Raw genomic sequence first — 25149 nt, 5'->3', positions numbered from 1 at the left:
TACATGCAATACTTGTCAATGCATATAGTGCGCATATTATATTATCTGAATAATAGGTTAGTCATTTATAGGTCACCTAAGAGCAAAAGGATGTGTAAGAATCGTTTCATTTCTTAGACTTGGTCAAATACTTTAAAATCACATGGGAAAATTGTTGGAAGTTTTCATTGAATTTTGTTGCCAATTTTTGCGATGTATCTGTGATCGTGAGACAATGTTTGTACGAGCCTATATATATATAGGATTGAGGATCCCACACTTTAAAAACTAAGGACTATGTGAATTTCCTCACATGAAAATGATGGAAATGTGTTTCTGGTTGATGTTTATTTCTTGTTTATTTCTCTAGATAGAAGTTATTTTTCTGATGCCTTTAAACAATGTAATCAAAGTATTTTTTATCAACACAATGCATCTGTGGAGAACGGAACAAAGACTTGAGGATCACACTCCAAGCGAAATAAAAATAATGCAAAGATTATTTTTATTTGAAAAATTACTTATGTAAATAAGTAAGATTTATGTATCATTTCAATGATTTTCTTTGACAAGAGATTTATATTGAATAATTACCAAAATGTCTGATGGAAAATAAACAAGTGTATCTGTAATTCTGTCTAGATTAATTCTTCTACACACTTGAACTAATAATACACACAATGTTTAAAGTAGCTCACTTTTTATTTAAAAAATAAGGAAAAGACCTTTTTGACTTTATATGATTTTTTTCTGCTGCAACATTAGTATTTTACAACAGCCATTACAAGTCTGTCTCAGCAAGGTTGAGTCATTACCATAATTGTACATAAACACAGCTAAAATTCACACATTTTCCATGAGGTAGAGTTCTACCGTATTACATAAAGTGGGTTTTTAATTTACTGATTGGAAAGAGGACAATATAAAGTCCACTGATCAAGTTGTAGCTACAGTTACCTTTGTCATTAACCATGGCATTCATTGCTTTTTATCAGCACAATAAAAATGTATTCAGCTAGATTTTTATTCAGAAAGAAATCTCTTCAGGAAGCGAAATTAGTGAATATGAGATCATGAAGCAAACGAATTCAAATTATAATAAAAAAACTGCTTTAAAATATTTAATAAAATCATAAATGTGTTTATAAGGCTACATTAGAGTTTCAAACAGTTTTCAGTGCATAGCCATTCAAAATCAACCTTAAAAGGGATAACAATAAAATATAAGAACAAGCAAACAAAATCATTTCAAAGCCTGGTCCCTGCGCAGTAAACTTGCTTCCAACAAACTGAAAGTCGAACTCATATATTTGTAGTTGTATCAAGTTTTTGAGATGTTGAGGTCATGTGTACATGGCTCCATGTAGATCCTCTAATCTGTGTTCTCTTTGTCTTCTCCGTTCCTGTAAAAACAAAAACCCACCAATTGCTTGGGTATATTCTTGATATACTGCACTAACTGCACATGAACAGAAAAAGTCGCGGGTTACTGGCATAACCTCAGTTTCCTGAAATGAGGGAACATGGTGTTGCAATAACCAATGGAGTTCAAGCATGTAAATCTGGTGGGAACCCATAACACACACTGAGCATCATTTCCTCACAATCTTTCGACTGAATAAGCCAGTCACAAAAAACAAAACAAAACTGAGCATAAGTAACATGGCATGAATGCAACATCTCAGGAAACCGAGGTCATGCCAGTAAATATGGCACAGACAGTCTTACCTTATCTTTTTTGAATTCTTCATAGTCTGGATTGTCAGTGGGTAGTTCAAGTCGACACAAGGGACATGAATTGGTCTGTAATGTTATGTAGAAACATTAAACATTATCAATGTACAATTTAAAAGCTTGGGATCGATAATATTTTTTCATGCTTTTTAAAAAAAGTCTCTGCATTTATTTGATCAAAACTACTGTAATATTGTGAAATATTGTTACAGTTAAGCGAACTGTTTTCTGTTTTAAAATGTAATTCAAAGCCAAGCTGAATTTTCAGCAGCCATTACTCTAGCATTCAGTGTCACATGATCCTTCATAAATAATCCTAATATATGGATTTCTTAGCATTGTAAATGTTTAAAACAGCTGTGCTGCTTAATATTTTTGTGGAAAGTTTAGGATTATTTGATTAATATAAACGTTTTAAAATAATATAGGTTTCAAATAATTTAAATAATTTATTTGAAATATATATATAATTTCTTTTATATACATTTATATTTTTTATATATATTCTTTTCTAATTTACTTTCATGACTTTCTGGCCCCAAACTTTTGAATGGTAGTGTATTTACTTCTGAATCATACAGATTGAACCAGTAAACATACCTTACTGAGCCAAGGTAGGATGCATCCTGTGTGGAATAGATGTTTACAGGGCATCTCTCTCACAGTCTCTTCCTCCTCAAACTCCAATAAACACACCGGACACTTCAGTCCTTTATCTGTCATATGAAGAAAGAGCTTGAGGGAAGTTCAAGAAGAATGACACCATGGATTTAAGACCCTTGAATTTAATCAATAGCCACGACACAAGGAAACATCCATCTACAGTTATTACCAATATACTTCCAGCTACTAATGTTCCTTTGTGCAATAATGTATTCTTTTAAAGTGAAGATTGAACATGATTATGAATGAGTAGTCTTTTACCTGCTTGTTCAGGGGATATTATGACCACAGGGAGACTTTGAACCACAGCTTTTGCTGCAGGAGGGGGGAGACGCTGGTCCCAATCTGACAAATCAAATGAACCTGAGTCTATGTCAAGACCCTGCATTAGAGACCTATAGCCGGAAAGATTTTAAAATGGTTAGCGCTATCATTACATTCTCATCCACATAGCTGACAAAAACAATAAAGGTTGGCTTAATGCTAACAGTTTAATGCTAAGTACTATTAATGCTAATGCTACACAATTTAGTACCTACCTATGGTACCGTTCAAAGTTTGGGGTCAGTACGTTTATTAAATGTTTTAGAAAGTTCATTTACACACCAAGACTGCATATATTGTGACAGTATAAAAACTTAAAATAGCTGTTTTGTATTTTAAAATATTTTAAAATGTTATTTATTTATGTGATGGCAAAGCTTCAGTGTCACATGATCCTTCAGAAATCATTCTAATATGATGATTTGCTGCTGCTCAAGAAATATTTCAAAGTTTTAAACAGTTTTATGGAAAAAATCATTTGGTCCTTCCTTTGATGAATTTGAATTCTTTTGTAGCATTATACAATTATTTACTATCACTTTTGTTCAATTTAATGAATCGTTGCTAAAAAAAAATCTTATCTTACTGACTGCAAACTTTTGAACGTAATGTATATACATCTAAAACAAACTGTGCCCATTGGCGAGCCGTTTAGGAATGAACGGTTATAACGTGTTAGCTAACCATATTTTTTGATGTTTTTAGCTCCTCCAGATGGCACTGTCTGTCGTGTTAGTTACCTCGCCAGCTCCAGTAGGGCGTTCTGTCGGTACTGTTCTTCTGGGTTCGTGGGCTCACAGTCATGCTCATCAAAATACGAGGCCATTTTCTGCGTCACCTGATGAACACAGACTATTGAATGACATTTACCGCCGGTGAGGCGGTGCTTACCTAAAGGTTCAGGATGTTCAGAAGCTTACATGAGGTTGCTAACGTTAGTTCCAGTAGCAGTAGCTCAGGAACTGGACAGAGGAGAATAATATATAACTAGTCTTACAATATATTTGAATATTTTAAAAAAGCAATGTTACCCATCTCTGGTAATGACAATTATTTTACGATGATCTTATTATATTTAACATTTAAGCTACATTTAAACGGTTTACTATGCGAAAACAACCATGGAAAATTGTAAGATAGCTTTTCTCTCTCTCTCTCTCTCTCATCAGACTGACAGACAAAGAGACATCAAATTATGTGGACATAAAGTACTGATTGGATTTCATTATTTCAGAGATCGAAGTGTTTCTAAAGATAAGCTGAAACTGCTGACAAATGTAGCAACGTTATAACAACACTCTGTTAGCTGGTTAGCATAATAATTCAAAGTAAATCTAATTTATCATGCATCACTAAATCTCAAAAAGTTTTTAATAAAGTAAGTAATAACATTATTCGTTTGAAAAGTGTAAAAGATATAATAAATTAAATTCGACCTACTGTTTTGTAATCATCAGGAATGGAAACTTGTTTCACTTACTGCACTGTCTGTCAGCGCGGATAACAACTCTCGCGATATTTGCGAGATGACGGGAGTTGCCAGATTGTGGTTAAAAAATCCCTTTACTGTCTATGAAAAATCCCCACGCTGTTTCATTTTATGAATGTTAACTAAGATGTACGAATTCGATGTATTTGTCTGGTAATTATATACATGTTTTCATTTATTTAAAAACATAGCAATACATGTATTCATCTGATAAAAAAATGCTATGCATTGCAAACATACATAAAATAAATCTCTCATGTCATGTTCTAGTCCGATAGGCAGTTAGTTAGTGGGTGTGTGTGGTTGCCATGAGACTGAGGCGCATGGATGTGTTCATGTCAAACAATTTCTGCTGTACGAGCCAGTTTCTAGAGAAAACAAGGGGTGGAAATACGTCGACGTAAGTGTAAAAAAAAAACTTCTTCTTTTTTTAAAGCAAACGATTGTAAATATATTTATGGGAGTTCTGAAAGAAAGCAAAATCTGCTTTAATTTCTAATAATTAATCCAGTGAGAGCTATTTGCGTATGCATAAATGTGCATGTTCCAGTATTCTTCCCTGACAGCAAAAGTTATTGTGCATTTTTCTGTTTAAAATACAACCGTCATGACTCATGAATCAACCTAGCTATTTATCATCACATACAGTACTTAAACATATGAAATACGCAGGTTTGCATGATCCTAGTGTGAAATATGTAGAATTTTGGTTCTTATAAGACTTTATGAGGTTCTTTGTATGTAAGAGGCCCTAGTGTTTGTTGGGGGCCCTTTCTGTTGCGTTTCTTAGGCAACCACATAACTAACAACTCCCCATTTTAAACTGTCTGCCTCCATTGTAGCTCAAATGCACTGGATTCCAAAGAGATGTTAGTTTTACATCTTATGCATAAGTGATTTTTTTCTGTCTTTTTTAGAAGACCATGGAAAATGATGGATCTGGAGAAAACACTGATGAACTGCTCTCTGCAGGTCAGAACTATTGACATTACTATTCACACTTTTACACTCAATACTACTGTAGTAGAAAATGCTGTATATCTCTTTTCTTCTCAGATGTGGACGATGAGGTTGATGTTTATGGGCTCATACCTGTGGCATTGTCCCATGACCACTGCGATGTACTACTGGACGCCATGGATGCACAGCTGAGTCATCTACAGGTCAAGCACTTATAGTTTGATAGAATATTGATAACCATTGTGTATTCATTTTGACATGGTAAAATTCAGGCTTGATTTTGTGCTCCACCAGCAGATCCACAGCCAAAGCCAAATGCATGGAGGGAAGTCCAAAAGATATGAATTTCCGTTCTCAGGTAAACCATTTTTTTCATACATATATATAGATATATATATATATGACATTTTATATATTTTTTCCTAATGCTCTCTAAATTTCAGGCTACCTTGATCGGAGTCAGTCTGTTAGTAAAGACACAGGCTTGGGAAGCAGTGCTCCAACCAATGATAAAACATCATCCAACCCTGACTGGACTCCATCAGGTAGCCAACTAAATTTATAATATATAATAATATATATTATTATATAGAATATATAATAAAATCATTCACAAGTCATTGTCCAAAGCAGCACAATTAGGAATATTATGAATGCAATATGCTACTATTTTTTTTTCTGAAAACAAATTCTGTAGTGACAAATATTTTGTGCATGCTTATGATAAGACAAACAAATATCAATATGAAGAAAGAGAGCAGTAAAAAGTCTTGTTAAAATCCATAATTTTAATTTCCTTTTAAAAATATAACCAAATAGAACATCAGACAATGGAGATTATGAAGGTTGGAGCCTCAGTTCCAGATGTGTGGTGTCCTGAGGGCGATGACAGCTTGAGCTCAGTGTCCAGGGTAGAGCAGTGTCGTTGGAGGCTGGAGAGGCTTCTTGGGAGAAGTGCTGAGGCTGCAGGGATAGGAAACGAGGAGGATGAATTCACTATGGACAGCGTCTGCACTGAGGACTTCTCAACACGCTTCAGAGAGGAAATGCTGGTTCTGCCGGCCTCAGGTACACAAACTGAACACTCAAAATGATGGAAATGATGTAACAGCACTGATAATTATAACTTCAACTATATACTGTATAGATATATCTATATAATTTGGATGTTCCTCCTTGGTTGCTAGGGACAGCTCTTTCCATCTGGCCATTTTCACTAAAACCCACAAAATAACATCTAATAATATAGCTTATATATATTATTATTATTGAATATAAGTATTAATTTCTTCTCCAGCTCCCATTACCAGCAGTGACACTGCAGATCTCACTGAGGAACGATCGAAAAGTCAACCACAGCATCCAGCCAGAACACCAATAAGACACATGGCAGGTATAGCCGTGCTGTTCGGTTTCTTTCAAGATTTTTTGTGAATCTTCCTTGTGATCTGCATTTAAATAAGTTGTTTTTTCCACTGACAGGAATGCCATTGCAGAGTTTTGATTCAGTCACCATAGACACTGATCTGGACACAGTGTGCTCAGAACAGGTTCGACAGCACCTGAAGTCTACACTCAGCAACAGGACAGGTACAGGTACCATATTAACTTATGTGTGTCAAAAGTCATGTGTTCTTTTTGTGTGCTGAATGCATGTGCAGTTGAATTGGTGCTATAATGCTTTTTCATTTTGTATCTATCCCAGTCACACACTTTGCAAAATATGCTAACTCTGACCAGGAATATAATCCAAAATATGGTATGTTATCTTACTTTATTGATACTTTATTGCATTGTTATGATGTGCAGTGATGAAATATATCAATAAATCTATGATATCTTTTAAAAATGTAAATTTTAAATTATTTAGAAATTTGAATTGTAATTAATCCATAACATATTAACATAACTGGATTTGTCTGTTCGCATGCATGTGACTATAGCCTTACATCTGAGTAAAGAAAATGGATTCTGTACAGGACAAACCATCCAAAACAACATTCAGTCCTTCAGGTACTTCTCAACATTTTAACAAATGCAGTTCAATTATTTAGGCGATCTTAGGAAGAGCTTTTTGGATAATGTGTTTTGTGGTGGTGTTTAATTTATGATATGACACTCACTTAGTGAACTGATGTGAGTAAAACCCAATGGGACTATTTATATGGAGATATTTGTGCCTTCCAGTCACTAAAGTTACATTTAAATCTTCTTTATGTGTAAAAATTGCAAATGAACAGCACAATTTGTTCTTTTGAAACAGTATGCAGACATTTCTAATTCAGACATCTCTGGGAGAGATGATTTGGTTACTTCTTGTCTACTACTTATGGAACTATACTATTTATGTATTTAATAAAAATGACAATTCCTCACTATTACTCTGTGTGTTGTAGCTCTGATGATGAGAGAACTGTAGAGGAGACAAGCAGTGAAGGTGCTGTGTCTAAGCTGTACTACAGAAGCAGGAGACATTCATCTGGCAAGAAAGGGAAGAGGAGGAGTTTGTGCCGGAGCAGAAGGAATGACTCCCACATTGTGAGAGGCTTCAGTGCATTTTCTGAACAATTACTGCAATAATCAATAGAGTTAACTGCAATTATGTTTTTAATTTTTGCAAATAGCTATGAAGGAGACAATTTGTTGATACTCTTCTCAGGCTTGTTGTATTTTTGTTTTTAGAGCACAGAAAGAGCTCGGGACAAGAGCAGAATAGATGGAAATCAACTTAAAGAGTTGAGGATGTCACTTACTGAGCTTCTACAACAAAAAACAGTATGATTTTTTTTACATGTCATCATTTTGGAATTCTCAAAAAATGTTAATAAGCTTTATTCATAACCAAAAGTGATGTTTTTCCACAGGCTACACTTCATACTCTGGAGAATCTGAGAGAGGAAATGGATGAAGCTAAGAGAGAGAAACTCTCACTACAGATCAGTGTGAGGGACAGCAGAGCACAGGCCCAAAACATCACGTATGGTCTACTCACACCTTAATCCCATTTGCTTTTATTGACACTTTTGTTCTTAAATTCCATATAGACCATTTTGCAAGATGTAAACAAAACTGGTCCAGAAGCACTTCCTGTTACAGTTTTTTTTAACACTACATAAATGCTGGGATAAAATACAACCAACAGAACATATAAAACTAAATCAAAAAGTTAAACAAACATCTTTAAGATTTTTCTTTACATGTGAAATAAAGAAAACAGTTACAAACTGAAACAGGAAGCGTTTCTGGACCAGTGTTGTTTACATCTTGCAAAATGGTCTATAGTATTTATATGTAACAACTATTTCTTACTAGCACTGTATGTGTGTCTTGAAGGTATGAGCTACACAGACTGCAGGCCCAGAGGGACTCATGTTTGGAGGAGGTCAGGGTTCTACAGGAGCAACAAGTCAATCTAGTTAAGAAACAAAAAAGTCACATCAGCTCAGTTAGGAATTCATTAAACATCCGCATGGTTCTTTCCTGATTAAATGTAACTTTAAATTATATAATTAAATAAACACACGTCCACGTAGAATGTAACCAGATAACATATGCCCTATTTTCCAAATTAGTCAGTTTGCTGAATTTTTATATTATAGATATGCTACTTGAAATTCAGTGTGATTTGATGTCTGTCCCTGTCAGTGTGTAAGCCGCAGCGTGTCTGTTCTGGAAAGGGAGGAGATGGACAGACTACTGGATAATGCTAAATCTGACCTGTTCTCAGAACAGAGGCGTTTTAGACACACACTAGACTCTATGCAGGAGGTACTGTAGATCACATCTCTTTTTTAACACGCTTATGTAAGGACACAATGAGTGGGCATAATCTTTAGGAAACATAATGACCAAATAAAAAAATGCATTAATGTGTTGCTAAATTTTGTATTTTCAGCAAAATACTCAAAATGTATATGTTGTGAATATTCACACAGCCTTCAGTTAATCTTCCTGTCATTGTCTCCCTCAGAGGCTGGATGAGGTGAACCAGGAGCTGGAGCAGAGGGAAGAGGACTACAGGACTCTCCACCAAAAATGCAGTGACCTGGAGAAGCAGCTGGCTGATATGATCAGAGAAAAAGAACAAATAAAAGAGGTTCTCACTCGTGTTTCTTATTCTTAATCTACAATAACCATGTTTTCAGTTTCTGATGCAGAAACAGATTGCAAACTCTATCAATTTCAATATGTGTGCAGTCCACACAGGAAGATCTAGAGCAGCAAGTGAAGCGTTTTGCAGCGCTGGAGCGAATTGTTGCCCAGAAGGAGCTGCTTTTGCAGGGAGCCGAAGAAGCGAAGAAAGCCCTTCTTCTGGAGCTCTGTTCATTGAGAGAGGAGCACAGCTTAAAGCTGAGAGAAATACAGAACAGGACAAAAAAGGATATGGTAGGTTGGAAAGATATAGTCATATATTTTTAAACATTACCATTCAAATTTTTGATCAAAAGTGAAAGTTAAGGCTTTCACAATGTTACAATAGTTTTCTATGTCAAATGTTGTTCTTTTTAACTTTCTATTCATCAGAAAATACTGGAAAATGATTAATGATTTCCACAAAAAAACATTAAAGCAGCACAACTGTTTTCAACATTGATAATAATTATGATTTCTTGTAAGGATCATGTAAAGACTGGAGTAATGGCTGCTGAAAATTCAGTCTTTACATCACATGAATAAATTACATTTTAAAATATAATAATAAATACAAAAGTTGTTTTACATTTCTAATATTTCACTGTCTATTTTTGTTTTTATTTTTACTTAAAAAACTTTAAAAAGCTTACCAACTGTGTATATCAGTCGTTCACATCATGTTTGAATTGAATGATCTAACATCAAATATAAAGACTATGTTAATGAAAGCATGAATATTAACCTTATATTAATGAATATTAATATTAACTAGTCAGCATAAACCACTTTTAACAACATGTGCTTGTCTTTTCAGTAGAGGGTATATTGTTATCCTGTGATTACATATGATAATCAATTCCTTCTCAGGAGCAACAGATTGAGCAGCTGACATTACAGTTAACCAAAAGCCACAAAGAGGAGCTTCAAAAGGTAAGATGATTTATTCACTCTGAGATTTCCTCAGATTATTCAGACATAGTGTGAAGCCCTGAATATGTTTGTTTGGAATGTGTAAATCCAGGTGCATCAGCAAGCGGATGAGTTGAGATCAGCTGCTCTCAATGAACAAGCTCAGACCCACAAACAGAGCTTGGACTCCTTACACAACTGTATCCAGGTCAGATGTCATAGCCTGTGCCCTTCATATCTCACAACACAGTCTCAGTCTTACGTACACATTCAACTCTCTCTCTCTCTGTTTCAGATGAAAGATGAGGAGGTAAAGAGGCTAAAAGAGGCTCTAGAGCAGCATGAAGAGAAGATGACTAGGCAAGCAGAGGAACTCAGAAGAAAAACTCAGGAAAAGGTTTCCTCCCTTTTATCCTGTTTTACAAGTGCTGATGACAGATTTATCAAAAAAAAACAAAAAAAAACTTTAATGTGGTTCTCCGCTGTTAAAATTCTTGTTCCCTCAAAAGAACCAGTGCATCTCTTGTCATCTGAACTAATAGATTCAAAAGGCTGTGAAGCGAGAGGAAAGGAAGTGGGAGGAACAGCGAGAGAAGGCTCTGAGAGAGCAGCGTGGGACTCTGGAGCAGCAAATAGAGGAGGCAGCGGAGAGATGGAGAGCAGAAGTGGAGAAAGAGAGAAGGAACGCACTGGTCTTACAGAGTAAAGTGATTGAGCTTCAGAAAGTGAGTGGAATCAGAAGACGTCTTTTTAAACGTTTATTAAAACAGATACAAAATTTTAGTAGATTCATATGGATAAATATATAGTAATAATATGAATAAATATATAAAAATAAATGGATAATAATAAAATAGTATGGATAAAAATTAGGGCTGTGTAAAAATGAATTGCGATTAATTGCATCAAAATAAAATGTTGTGTTTACATAATATATGTGTGTCCTGTGTATAATTATTTTTTTATATATAAATACATATGCATACATGTATATATTTAAGAATTATATGCACTTAAATACTATATATATATTATAAATATTTTATTTATGAATAACAGTTTCTTAAATATATACATGCATGTGTGTATTTATATATGCAAAATAATTATACATAGGACACACACATATATTATGTAAACACAAACTTTTATTTTGGATTAATCTTTGCATAGCCCTAATAAAAATAGAATAATAAATGGGTGAATCCCACAGAATTACTGTGGGATAGAGATATATACTATAATATACTCTCAATATTCTCTCAAAATATACAGTATATAAATAGTTTTCTTTGTATATCTACATCATGCTAGTATTTGATACTTTGATTTGATTTTGCCATTAAATCATGATGATTTAAATTAATTACAAAAATTACTTTTCATTTTAGAGTTAAATGTTACTTGTGCAAATTTATCAAAGCTGTCCTCCGCCATTTTCTTTCTGCTGGTTTCTTGTTACAGGAGGCAGAGAAGGAGGCAGTACGTCTGAAGAAAACTTTGCAGCGCTCTGAAAAGGAGCTTCTGGAGCTGAGGACAGCCATCACAGAGAAAGACCAAACACACCAGAGAAGAACAGCCAGACATGAGCAGAAAAGCAGACGCTGGGCACAGGACATACACGCTGAGTGTGTTTGCCTGCAGGAGTTCCTTGAACACAATGGCCTGACTATTGAAAACAAGCTCTCGTCAGGGAGGTGCGCTCACTTGTAATATATACAGTACCCTGTGGTGCTCATACACACACAATTATATGCCATGTTGAGTGTTAAAAAGGTGACTTCAGCAGCCCCACACATTGTGTATTGGTCCTGATGTGGGAAATGCAATTTCAAATCAAGCCTATGCCATATCCTGATTCTATTATACAGTATATATATTTAAAAATAAAATACATGCACATACAAATAAATAATAGCAATAAAATTAGGGCTGTGCAAAAATTAATTGCGATTAATCGCATCCAAAATAAAAGTCTGTGTTTACATAATATATTTGTGTGTGCTGTATATAATTATTTTGTATATATAAATACACACACATGCATGCATATATTTAAGAAAATGTGTTATTCATATATAAAATATTTATATTTATATAATATAGATTATGTATTTATAAATATATACAGAATTTCAGCGCAAATAATTCTTAAATATATACATGCATGCATAGGTATTTATATATACAAATTAATTATATACAGCACACACAAATATATAATGTAAACACAGACTTTTATTTTGGATGCGATTAATCGCAATTAACTTTTGCACAGCCCTAAATAAAATATAATAAAAGTAATAAGAATGCAAACATAAATCTATTTATAGTAATAAAAAATCTATTAATAGTATTTCAAATATGCAGACCAGTCCTTTAAGTTTATAGTTAGTGACACTGCATTGTATTTTATAAACGTGTATTTTTCCGGTTCAGTCCTACAGTAAGTGAAACTCTACAGAACCTGCAATCCCTCACGAAGGCCCTTCAACAGCTTATTAATGATCTAAAAATGGAGCTCAACTCACAGAGACGTGCTGCACTGCAACTCACCCGAGAAAAGGTACAAGAAAAGTTACAAACAAAACACACATCAACTCATCGGCTTTGAGCAGACGCTGCTTATGTGTTTCAGGTGCAAGAGCTAAAACTGCAGAAAGAGCAGCTGATGGAGGAAAAAGAACGAGCACTGGCTGCTCTAAAAGAGAAACTCATACAGGTATACTGACGCACGCACATGTACGATTTATAAAAGAAAAACTTCAAAAGCATCTAAATGTAAAACTGACACTGAGCAAAATTGCTATTAATGTATTAAAATCTTGCTTTATGTCTCGTTTTGTTCATTGATGGGTAAACTTAAGGAGCACATTGAGGAAATGAGCAGCCTTTCTCGAGCCCAGCTGCGCATGGACAACGATGATACAGACAGACTGTGTGTACATATGCGCAGGCAGCTGCAGGCTAAAGATGATGAGCTCAGACAGCCGCAGAACAACATGGGACCGTGGAAAGACAAAACCACTACAAGACTCGCACACAAATTTGAGCTTAACGCGGAGCAGGACAGGTGCGTCATATGAGTCAAGTGGATCTTGAATGTTTTTGTCTTGAGGCCCATTTCCATACACCACACAGTTTTCATCTAAAAACTGAAAAAGTCATATGCAGTTTGAACGTTCATTTACACGACGACAGCATTTTGGGGGCCTAAACATTAAAACGGGTTTTTGAAAGGATTGAATTAAGGCTTTTATTCACATATAAACATTAATCCGCAAACATAAACAGAAGCTCAACTGAACCTGCTTGACAAATGAGAACAAACCACATTGGTTAGTGCTGCGTAACACTAGAATGAACCTCATTGTTTCAGGCACGTCAAGTGAACATGCTTCAGTTTACCACAAATGATGTGCGAGTTGATTAATGTGTGAATAAAAGCCTAAATTCAATCGGTTCTACCATGACTCGTACAAAAATAACTTTGACAAATTGTTGGATTTTCTTCCATAACCTTTCCTGAACAGGAGAGTTCCAAAGCCCAGAGCAGATCAGCAGAAGAGATTGGAGAGACTGGAGAATGAAATGAGACATCTGACTGGGGTAAATGCCAGTATTGTTTTAGTATTATTTATTAATATTTTTAATTCACTTTTTTATTAGTTTAGCTTTAATTTATTTTTATATAAGTTTTAGTAATTTTAATTCTTTAACTTTTCTTCGCATTTCTAATTTTCATTTTCTTACAATTAACAAAAGCTATTTTTAATTATTTTTATTTATAGTTTTAATAATTAAAAAGCAATGTTGCTATCATGCTGCCGGAATAAATATCAGCTTGATTACTCATATCTGGAACAACAGTTCCTTTGTGTTATTTTGATTAAATACAAACCAAAAACATGTACTTGGAGTGACATTTGCATGTTCACTCCTTATAATTATTGTAGAACTCATAGTAAGTACATCTCTCTGATTCTTTGTCTCTGCAGCAATGCCGAGATTTCAACGAATCCCATTTGGCCTCCTCTGCTCTTCAGGGTGGCACAGACTTCCAAAACTCCAGAGTCACCCAAGACCTGACCTCATATAAACTCCTGCAGCACCTCCAGAGTCGCATCCGCCAGATTCAAGCAGAGAGGCAGACCCACTGCCCTGTTAAGTGGGACAGGGAGCCCAGGGACTTGGGCGGCTCTTATTTGGACACGGTACATCAACTAATTTATTTATTACTAAAGTATTTTGCAGTCGTATTTTAGTATTATCCATATACTATTATATTTTCTATTTAGATTTTGAATTAACCAATTAAAAATGTTAGGTATTTTATGTGCCTTTGTCTTTTTTTTATTAGTTGTTTTTCATTTTAGTTATTAGTTCACTGTTTAATACTGTGTATGAAGTAACATTTTATATTATTACGTGCAATACATTTTCAAGAATGTGAAAGAATGTTTCAAAGCTTCTCATTATCTTGGCAGATTGCTCCAGCCCAGGAAAGCTATAAGACAGAGGATCTCTTACCAGCAAAGAGCATTTCCAGTTAACATTTCCAATTAACTTTTCCTAGAATTTGTCCATTAAATAGGTGATTTTACAGGGAAACCATGAAAAAGAAAATAACTTAGTACCACCTCTGTGGAGCTCATAAGTGATTAACATGGTCTGCATGGACAGAACGGGGCACTTTATTGTAGGTGAATGTTTAATTCAATCGTGTTAAAGATCAAATGATGAACTTTGATATGAAATTAACAGAATTCTCAGACTTCGAATTCTGCTTGAGTTTATAATAAATAATGAATATATTTTGTATGTAGCTTATAGAATTTACAACTGGCCATAACAGTTCAAATAACTTTTACACTTGTGTATTGTAAACACACTTGTGTTTTTTTTTTTGTGATCTGTTTTAAAAGAACTAATTATTGTAATTGATCAACATACCTGAAATCGGTGATGATTCATGATGTTGTTTGAATGTTTTTTCTGCATAAATAAAATGTCACAAGCAGAGAATTATAATACCAAACAGATTTTATTGAAAAAAAGTTTTCCTTTGTCATAGTGTATGGTCAATATTTACGAATTTTACACTTTGACATCTGCCAAAATGTAAAAATCTGAAAAAGGTAAAATTGATCATTTAAACAATTTAGGCCAATGTTTAAATTAAATGCAAATTTGATTTACAACTTATTTCACTGGTGTTTAAGTATTACAGCCAGACTATTAAGTGGTATTTGTTCTTTACCTAGATAAACTGAGCCAGGTAATATAATCGACTGAAATCAATAGATTGATTTAAAAATGAATACCCATTCATCTCTTCCAAGTATCATTTTATATCTTTGTCTCCACATATCAAGTTCAAAAGCACATGGTGATCCTTCCTCACACACATTCCATACATGAAATTCATCAATCATTACTTTCCATAAAAGCATCTTGAAAAAACAATATGGACACCATGAAGAACCAATTCAAATGAGTATTTGACCAGTTGGATGTATGCTAAAAATAAAATAATAAATCTGGCATATAGTATACTAGTATAATGCAATAATACTAACTGCATAAAGACAAAACTAAAATAGTCTTGCATTGTTAACCAGTAAAGCTATCGACAGCAAACAATAACAACTGTACTGCAGAAGGAAAAAAAAAATGTATCACTGACCACGTTCACATAGGATACTTCTCATTTCATCTAGTGCAAATATGGTCCAACCTACAAAAAACTCCATGTTGAAACAAACAAAAATAGTACATGGCACAAGAAAAATCACATGTGAGCATTGTGAATTGCTAGCTCTCTCCGCCACTCATGCTAACTGCTCATTTGCACTGATGAAGTTCAAAGCTTATATCACACATAAAGTCATGGATTTCCCTCTATAACTCCATGTCTTCCTCTCCAGAGTTGAGTAGTGCAGGGCTGTTGAACAGGGGGCTGAAAGCCTGCTCATTGGTTGCTGTGAACTGGGGCTGGGATGGGGGGTTGCTGGTAGATGGCACAGGGTTGGGAGTCTGCCTGCTCACTGCCAGCTGCTTGCGCTGCTGTCTTTGTAAAGAGTCCTTTAGCCTCTGTGTGAGAGGGTCCTCTGGGGGGCGCCACAGCACCAGTTCCATACAAGAGCGACCCCTGCAGAGGTGAGTGAAGAAGAGTATGCTAAGCATGGTGCTAAGTGTTGGATTCCTGTACAATGAGCTCAGTGCTGTTGGTAGAAACTGACGTTCTACTGCTGGTTTGAAAACATTTCTAATACAAATTTCCATCCAGACACAGCCCTGATGCCTAGGCTAAAAAAAGGCAAAATAGTCATAAAAGAAACATAACCAAACACCTTGTAATCACTGTTGATTTTGCTTACATGTTGCAAGGTATTTTGGCAAAAACGACGTAACCAAATTCAAGGTTATTTTGGCTAGTAGTGGGTTACTCACAGCCGGAATTTATCAGGTCTACAGTTAAATGAGACGGTGAAATGATTCCTATTGCTTGCTGGGTTATTTAGATGGGTTAAAAGATATTTGTGTGAGAAGTGTTCAGTAGACCAAAAATGTATCCTTTTTTATACATTAGATGTTTTTTAATATTTGAATTTACTTTACACACTTTTAAAAGAAGACTCAAAACCTGTAGTATTTTGAAATACCTGTTTTTATATTTTAGAATATATATTTTAAAATATAATTTATTCATGTGATGGCAAAACAGAAGTTTTAGTGTTGATATCACATGATCCTTCTGAAATCATTCTCTAACATGCTAATTTGCTCAAGAAACATTTGTTATTATTATCAATGTTGAAAACAGCCAAAATACTTACGCATCCTTACGAAATAAAAGTATTAATTTCTTCTTCTTTATATATATATATATATATATATATATATATATATATATAAAGATTATGTAAAGTAAAGGATTTTGCTTGGATGACTGAAATCTGCTGTATAAATGAAAAAGCAGGGGGGAAAACCAGCCTTAGAAACCTAAAAAAAAAAAAAAAAAAAAATACCCACACTGACTGTGCTACCATATGGGGTAGAATGTCATCAATGCCACGCTGCAGCCCTTCCCTTAAACTGTCGGACATCACCAGCACTGGCCTGCGCTGACCCGGTTCTACATCCAGCTCTTCTTCATCGCTATCATCTTCCAAAGTTATCCTGTAACACATACAATATATCAGCAAGCCCTCGAAAAGTAGTACTTTAAACCTTCATGCATCCAATTTCTGGTCAATGACTGTAAACACAAGCAGAGATACAGAATGCACATGTACAGTTTGAAATCAAGCTAATAACCTATTTTATTTTGATCTCACCTCTCTTCGATCTCCTGCAGTCTCCTCTGAGCGGCCTCTACCTCCATGCCTGAGCCTTCTGTGGGTACTCTGGATAGTGGAGAGGGAGCGACTGTGAAGGACAGACCCATGTCATTTGTCCTGGGTCTAGTGTGCAGTTGAACCATGCTGGTCTCAGATGAAGAGGAAGAGGTGGTAGAGTCTGCAGACCATCTGTGGCTTGCTTTAGGACTTGGATACTCAGCTGCACCCATCAGTTTTCGCCGTTTGGGGCTGCAGCTTCTGTAGAGAAAAAAGATCATGAAAAGTCCACCACCACATATTAGGAAGATTTATGTGTAAAAAAAAAAAAAAAGTACTCACTCATCATCTGTCCTTCTCCTCTGTTTCCTCATGCATCTTCTTTCCCAGCTTCTAAGTTTAAACATGCAGACAAATAATATCAGCAATCTGTCTTCATTTGATTGCTTAAACAAGAACTGCACAACAGGACAACAAGACACTTAATACTTACGTATTTGGCATTGATACACCAGTTAGATGATGCAAGCCTCTGGTTGGCCCACTAATTGTGACCAAATCGGGGTTACTGAAGTGTGCATGAGGGGGAAACATTTTGAACTCCAGCTGGCTGCTTCCTGACCTGGTGCTCTGCATCAGTCTCCAGGTGAAAACAAGCTGAAGACATTAGAATTAAATGACAACTGCAGTCAAGCAGTGTGGATAGAAGATGAAGAGTCTGGAAAACAGAAAAAATGAATAACTGGTTCTGCAGATGGTGCAGGTTTTATACATGGTATGAGTTTTACTATGGGTACAGGATGCAAACTCAAGGCTTTTACCTTTACATTTACCTTTAAAAACATTTATACACAACACATATACATAAATATTTATATGGAAAGTGCACTGCTGACCTAATTGAATAATTAATGCCCATTGTTTTAATTAGGGGGAAACACATTTACAGTTAGTGAGCTAACTCTGGTTACTAACTTAGTAAATGTTGTCTTCCTTCACACCGTAGGCCATACGTCTTTTATGCTCTGTATTATTAAATATTTACTTCAGTTTTATCTGTATTTTTATCTCAAATAATTCACAATGATGAAATTTTGGTGGTATTCTGGATAATAACTTGAATTGCTCGCTGACTGCAGCTTGAAACATCCTCTAGTCTAGACATACGCCCCACAACATACACAACAACACCTCGTTCACTCTTTCATTAGGAACACAAAGACTTACCTTTTACGGGCTCACAAAAGCGGAAAACAAGTTTTGTTTGGAATATACATTTAAAAAATTCTAAAGACAGTTTGCATGAGAAGTTGTGAAAGCCTAGATTTACGAGGCTTTTGGCTTTTCTGGAACAGTGTGTAAGCGAGGGTGCATGGAACTTGTAGTCCATTAGTTTTGTAGTTCTTTAACCGGAAGTGAATGTAAATAACAGTAAACAAACTCACGTTTTGGAAGAGGGAGGATATTTTTTTTTCTTGCTGGTACACATTAAAAACAGTACAGAAAATAGAACTACTCAATACAGAATTGAGATAGATCATTTCGAACACACGTCGAAAAGATGTTGCAAAACTACCAACTCTGTAGATGAGTAACTGGAGTAACTCCTCCTCTAGGGTCATTGTAATTTGGTAAAAGACTCAGTTGATCATTTTAACTGGATTCAGCAGGATTCCTAACTTGGCCTAAAAATGGTAAGAAGAAGCAAAACTAAACTAAACACATTGAAACTTCTTTTATATGACAGACTTCTTAACCACAAAACTCAACAAATGTTAAAAATCAGTGAGTAGACTAACTTACAACTAACAAATTAAAACTTTAATAGTATTCCGATTATTATCACATTTTGTGATTATTGTCAGTCTTATGTCATGCTTATGCTTGGTAATTTGTTTTAATTTAACAAATTTAGGTTGTCTGTACTGTTTTCAATCTCAGATTACTCTTATCATTGCGAGTGGGCTGCTTGCACTGGCTGCTGGGAAACCGTGTGGTAAGACTTAGTTAGTACGAAATAATGATTTACTTCTTCATTCCTTTTTTTTCCCTGTAAGGGCGAAGGTCTTCTTCTTCTTCTTCAGGGTTTCAGGGGCTTTATGGACCCTTATTGTGCCTTATGTTAAGGCCGAACAGTTTAAACACCATATGGCAAGCCGTTTTAACACTTAATCCTTAAATATTCTAGTTTCTTGCTACTGGTAACGTTAGTTATTTTTTTGATTCTAGGCGGCAGTATAATAATTCGGTACTACTTATTCATTTGCTACTAGTTCTTATTTATTAGATACTAGTACTTATTCTAATAGCGTTACTGTCTGTACTTAGTACTTATAGTGTAGTATTTAATACTTATATTATATACTGTACTTTTACAACTATCCCCACCTTTAACAGCCATAACATAGCTAACTGTTTTGGCATGTGGGTTTGAAGTTAGCATGAATGCAACTAAAGTATAGAAATAGCTACTTTAGATTATGCACATCAAATAAATGTATCTACAATTCAACGATTGCTCTGCAAAAAAACGATTGCTCTTGATAAAAAATAATAATACTAATAAAAAAATACTCTCCTTCAAAATCAGTTTTTTGGTCATAAAATGTAATATGCCACATCTCCCATGAGCTCAAAAAGGGGATGTGAGTGTTTTAATATTGATGACATGTCCATAGCTTTTTCTGACGTGGCAAACTGACAGGGTTACTTACAACTGACCCTATGTTACAACACTCCCTGGTCTCCTCCAATACCTTTACCAAATTAAAACTGTATCAGTAAAACAGCACAAATGATGGCCATAGATGGTAATTACATGGTAATTTAATATATAGTTTACTAAGATACTGAATCATTACAATATTCATATACTAATCGGGTATTTTAAAGAATGCTATAAAACTGCTATATCGTATATGCAATGATTTTGATGTTTTTGTAAAATGAATTAATTAGGGTTTATAATTCTCCATCCCGTTGCAAAGATTTTAAATATTGTCTATCCAATAACCATAATAATAACGTAACCTATACTGTCCTCCAATAACCTATAATGTACTGTACCGTATTCGTAACATTCAGCTTATTCTTATTGAGTACTTTTTTTTGTCCTATCAGCAGAGGTTCTGCTCAGAATACCTGGAAATCGTCTCACTCTGTTATTTGTGCTCTCTATTGTAACTGTGACCATTCTGAGAAAAAGCGTTTCTGTACACAGTGGTACTTTAAATGAGCAACAGGAGTCAATGAGGACAGTGATTCAGTCAAAGTTTAGCAGAGTTTGTTTTTACAATTATAGAACATTGATATCAGTGTATATGACTGTTTTCTTTTTTATTCTGTTTGTTCTCTGTATCAGCATCTGATCACAAGGCTCTTCTCCAGTCCCTCAATCAGCAGCTGCTGCGCTCTGTGGATACACCAGATAACCTTCCCAATCCCAGTGTGCACATCGCCCTGCGGCTCTCAACACACCATAACCTAACTAAAGAGAGCCAACATCTCAACCACCTCAAGACAGAGTTTCACGATGATATTGAGAAGTATGGAGCATATTTTCACATCTCTTTTTTATATTAAATTTTAAAGCTACAGTAAATTATTTGCTTATTTGAATCTTCAATAATATAAAGTCGCTTCAGGATGGATTGCCAGTGTCGTGTGAGAGTAGTAGAAATAAATTCCATTCTACTCTTCTCTATTGTTCCATTTCAATATATTTTTGTTCTAATTGTTTCATTATTATTCTAAATATCTGCCTGTAGATCTCTCAGAAATGGTAAATTGGTGGTTGGCCGCCTTGCCCTGTACATCTTGGCTTTGAAGTCTTCCTGTCATGATCTGCAGAGCTTACATCTCAGTCATAATGAGATGAAGGAGCCCCTCCTCACTCACCTTAAGAAAGAAATGGAGGAAGAGAAACAGAACATTGCATGTAAGAGCATTTATTTTGTAATACACTACTGTTCAAAAGTTTGGGGTCAGTAACTGTGTTTGACTGCATCCCGCAGTATTACAAACCAAACACCCTAAAACAGCCAATTAGGGGGATGCCTTCAGAGCCCCTCCCTCTGGAATTGCTGATGTCATCTCTAGTACCACTCTTCTTCTATTTCACTTTCACGACCACATAGTGATAAGGCATACATTGCATAAATCAGCAGACTCCATAAGTCATCTTGTTTGTTTGTTGTTCCTCAGTTTTTAAAGTATTTTAAATCTAAAACTACAGTAAATGTTTATTTTATTAGGGTGAAGGGTTAGGGTAAGGTTTAGGGTTGGATAGGTTTTTAGCTATAATTTCCACAGCTCTACTTTACTAATAGCTGTCATTTCATACTTCGTTAGATTTGAAAGCAAAATAAGTTAGCCTTACCATTATTTCATACTTAAAGTAAATGTATTGTTCAAGTCAATGACATTCACGCTTGTTTCTTTGTGGAAGGCATAACTTGTAGGGACGCGGTTTGTAGTACTATGGGACGCAGACCCCTCTCTCTTTTTTTTATGTTTATGAAAGACGTGTCTAATACTCACCAAGGCTGTATTTATTTGATCTAAAATACAGTGAAAACAATATATTATTAAAGTTTTAAATATATATATTTTTCTATTTAAATATATTTTAAAATGTAATTTAGTCCTGTGCTGGCAAAGCGGAATTTTCTGCAGCCATTACTCCATTATTTTTGTGAAAAATATGATTTTTTTTCACTATAATTTAATGGATAAAAAGTTAAAAAGAACTGTATTAATTTAAAATATACTTAAATTCTTTACTGGCAATTCAATGCATCCTTGCTGAAAAAATATATTACTTACCGGTAATATATTCTTAATGGCCCCAAACTTTTGATCAGTAGTGTACATGTAATTTTATTGTACTGTAATCCTAAATTTAAAAACGAATTATTTTGTGCAGTTAGTCATCGTCCAAAGACCAACTACTACCAGTACTCTCTGGGCATTCTGGCTCTATGTGTGAGCGGAGTTAGAGTCAGCACACATGTCAGCCACAAGCTCATCCATGCTGTGGAACACGCACAGATAAAACATGGAGAGTCCTTATGTGTCGGTGAGTTTGAATCCACTCTATTTTTTTTCGCCAAGTAGTCATTAACAGAGTACATTTAAAGTGATAGTTCACCCAGAAATGAAAATTCTGTCATTATTTACCCGCTTTCATGTCAATCCAATCCTGTATGAGTTTCTTTCTTCTATTTTATACAAAAGAAGACATTCTGAAGACTGTGCTGGTCACTCTTATTCATGCAGTTTCAATGAATAGTAACTGAGGCCTGAAAGGACACAAGATACCATGAAAGTATCCCTGACAGAAATATTCCCAAACAGTCAGAATATTTCTTTTGTGTTCCACAGAAGAAAGTCATCTGATTTTGGAACGTCATGCATAATATATTGGACACTGTTATTTATTTTCCTTTTGGTTAGATTTAAGGAAATATATTGACATGTGTTGAGGTCTCTAACCATTCAAATCACCCTTCAGACTCGTATGCGATGGCAGGCATGGCCTTGCAGTGTCTGAAAAACGAGGAAACGGCTGTGAAAGATACTGCAGAGCTGGACAAGGCTCTTGCCTCCATTAAGCAGAGGCTTCTTGACTCTAAGAGAGCTGATGGTCACATGGGCAACGAGTTCAGCACGGGATTGGCAGCACAGGTAAGAATAATGATATTATATATTTGCCTTCTTGAAATACTGTAGCCTTATTTGAGTGGCAGGTTCTCATGGTTCTCCGTCTCACAGGCATTGTTGGCTATGGGCAGTCCGATGGAGGAATGTGCCTCTGCTTTGGAGGCTTTAAGGGCAGATGTTAAGAAAGGAACATACCATAACCCTATGGCAGTCTCCCAAGTCCTGCCTGCCCTGAACCAACAATCCTATCTTCATCTGAAGAGCAAAGAATGCCACAATGAGGATGGTATGTTCATCAGACATGCAAGCTCAGTGAAGTATCAATCGGCAGAATTGTGTTTACTGGCCTACGGTTAATTTTCCAAAGATTCAGGGAGGTGCCATCTTAAAAACACATTTTGTATATAATGTATAACATTGAAATAGTCTAAAATACTTTGTTTAACATGAGAAATAAACACATTTTGTGATTAAAAATTACAGATTTTTGCATGTAAATTTAAACTTTATTTTTTCCTTTTTTCCCTAAATAAAAATTATTATTTGAATATTATTATTATTTTATTTATTTATTTATATAAAAAATATTTTTGAAAAAATACATTTTAAAGTTATATCCAAAAATATGATATTTTTTTATCCCAAAATGAATAATGTGTATTTAATCTTATATTATAGAAGAGTATTTCAATGTTATATATTATATACAACATTTGTATTTAATTTTTATCAGTTTAATATTAACTATTAAGTTTTAGTATAGAATTTTAATTTAACTTTATCTCTTTATTTTCTGTGTGTGTTTTCTCCTGGTTCAATGTTCCTGATTTAGACACTCTTACTGTTGATGCGGATTCCACTTCGGAAGTTCTTTCAAGTCTCAGAGAAGTGTCTCTAAAGGTGGAGGTTATTAAATCAAATGGTGCGTCATCAGTATTTTCCATCAATGTGCTCAGAGGCTCCTCGCTTTTTGAAGCCCTCAACCTTCTCCAAGACAAACAAACTGGTTTCACGTGAGATGCTTTATTTGAAATATGTTGTCAAAACAATATAGTCAAAAATGTATTTGCTTTTTACTGTATTAATTACAACAAATTTTTATGGGTTTTGTTTGCGACCAACCATTTTGCTCTCTGCATCACAGCTTTAGCACAGAGAACAGCTTGTGGGGCCCCTTCCTCAGTGTGGTCAATGAAGAACAAGCACGTCAGACTGATCGTAGATACTGGCAGGTCTCCTCAGATGGCACCTCTCTGACACAGGGTGAGAAAAAAATAGATGCATTTTAAACAAAATTAGGTGTATGTCTCTGACTGTTTTGTAGTTTCAATCTCTCTTTTATAATGACTTTTATCTGCAATGCTGTGCTTCTCTCCTCAGGTATCAATGACTATAAGATTGGCTCAGCTCAAAGCATCACCATTAAGAACACTGGGTACTGAGTCCACCGCTGAATGCAAGAGATTAATGGGCTGAAATGAATATGAATTCTATTGTTATAATTGTCTTTGATTTGATTTTCTTGTTATACACTGATTTCTGTTTGATTGTTGCCATTGATTTGATTGTTGTTTAAAGTTCATGTTAACAAGAATCAGAACATATCAATGTAGTTTTTTTTTTACTTAGAGATTTAATACTCATATATATTTTTAAATCGAACATGTCTTTGTATGTGAAGCTGCAGTTGCTACCATTTTAGATTAACAAATATAAAATAAATATTACAAATATTTTAAAAATGTGTGGCTTCATTGGGATGTTGAGAAGACAGTATCTCACACTCGAGATAAAATGTTCATTGTATCACATGGGTTGCATGTAGTTTAAAGCCACATGTTACTTTGTCACTTTAAAATTGTTGTGTAACACAATATTTACTTCATAGATTGAATTTAATGAATGAAAGTTTCACTCAATCAATCAACTTTTATTACAGACTCAAGGTCTAAATCT

The 25149-nt window shown here is 34.9% G+C and overlaps 4 protein-coding genes across 11 annotated transcripts; 2 read left to right on the top strand and 2 right to left on the bottom strand.

Annotated features, from left to right (window-relative positions):
• Positions 1-662: 662 nt before the first annotated feature.
• Positions 663-4261, bottom strand: rnf181 (ring finger protein 181). Of its 4 annotated transcripts, XM_039658480.2 has the most exons (7): positions 4141-4229; positions 3621-3662; positions 3441-3538; positions 2638-2771; positions 2314-2429; positions 1708-1782; positions 663-1382 (listed from the first exon to the last, which is right to left on the bottom strand). In XM_039658480.2, exons 3-7 carry the CDS (start codon positions 3524-3526, stop codon positions 1323-1325), a joined length of 471 nt encoding a protein of 156 aa, XP_039514414.1. In that variant the 5' UTR covers positions 3527-3538; positions 3621-3662; positions 4141-4229; the 3' UTR covers positions 663-1322. The 4 variants fall into 4 exon arrangements, with proteins under 4 accessions (XP_039514414.1, XP_039514411.1, XP_088986498.1 ...); XM_039658477.2 differs by lacking the exon at positions 3621-3662 and having other exon boundaries at positions 4141-4261; XM_089130372.1 differs by lacking the exon at positions 3621-3662 and having other exon boundaries at positions 4181-4211.
• Positions 4217-15918, top strand: LOC120469466 (uncharacterized). Of its 4 annotated transcripts, none has more exons than XM_089130370.1 (28): positions 4217-4589; positions 5107-5161; positions 5246-5352; positions 5447-5507; positions 5593-5694; positions 5969-6217; positions 6447-6542; positions 6632-6739; positions 6855-6908; positions 7093-7162; positions 7546-7687; positions 7832-7924; positions 8014-8126; positions 8483-8531; positions 8795-8917; positions 9120-9245; positions 9347-9535; positions 10151-10213; positions 10305-10400; positions 10488-10589; positions 10735-10917; positions 11657-11889; positions 12632-12758; positions 12831-12914; positions 13060-13265; positions 13726-13801; positions 14191-14406; positions 14680-15918. In XM_089130370.1, exons 2-28 carry the CDS (start codon positions 5113-5115, stop codon positions 14743-14745), a joined length of 3183 nt encoding a protein of 1060 aa, XP_088986496.1. In that variant the 5' UTR covers positions 4217-4589; positions 5107-5112; the 3' UTR covers positions 14746-15918. The 4 variants fall into 4 exon arrangements, with proteins under 4 accessions (XP_088986496.1, XP_039514405.1, XP_039514407.1 ...); XM_039658471.2 differs by having other exon boundaries at positions 8483-8555; XM_039658473.2 differs by lacking the exon at positions 8795-8917.
• ccdc117 (coiled-coil domain containing 117) lies at positions 15524-18906 on the bottom strand. Of its 2 annotated transcripts, none has more exons than XM_039658475.2 (6): positions 18760-18906; positions 18026-18250; positions 17875-17925; positions 17533-17793; positions 17228-17374; positions 15524-16343 (listed from the first exon to the last, which is right to left on the bottom strand). In XM_039658475.2, the coding sequence occupies exons 2-6, from the start codon at positions 18166-18168 to the stop codon at positions 16094-16096; spliced, it is 852 nt and encodes a 283-aa protein (XP_039514409.1). In that variant the 5' UTR covers positions 18169-18250; positions 18760-18906; the 3' UTR covers positions 15524-16093. The 2 variants fall into 2 exon arrangements, with proteins under 2 accessions (XP_039514409.1, XP_039514410.1); XM_039658476.2 differs by having other exon boundaries at positions 18026-18189; positions 18760-18890.
• Positions 18907-18975: 69 nt separating this feature from the next.
• tcn2 (transcobalamin II) lies at positions 18976-24935 on the top strand. The gene is made up of 10 exons (XM_039659685.2): positions 18976-19226; positions 19474-19528; positions 20894-21077; positions 21300-21469; positions 22457-22609; positions 23045-23217; positions 23305-23479; positions 24026-24206; positions 24338-24456; positions 24574-24935. Exons 1-10 carry the CDS (start codon positions 19224-19226, stop codon positions 24633-24635), a joined length of 1275 nt encoding a protein of 424 aa, XP_039515619.2. The 5' UTR covers positions 18976-19223; the 3' UTR covers positions 24636-24935.
• The last annotated feature ends 214 nt before the right edge of the window (positions 24936-25149 follow it).

The sequence above is a fragment of the Pimephales promelas genome, chromosome 4 (genome assembly GCF_988280905.1).
Source record: "Pimephales promelas chromosome 4, fPimPro1.hap1.1, whole genome shotgun sequence".
Taxonomy (NCBI): domain Eukaryota; kingdom Metazoa; phylum Chordata; class Actinopteri; order Cypriniformes; family Leuciscidae; genus Pimephales; species Pimephales promelas.
The sequence above is the reverse complement of the archived record's forward strand: the minus strand, read 5'-3'. Positions and strand labels throughout refer to the sequence as shown.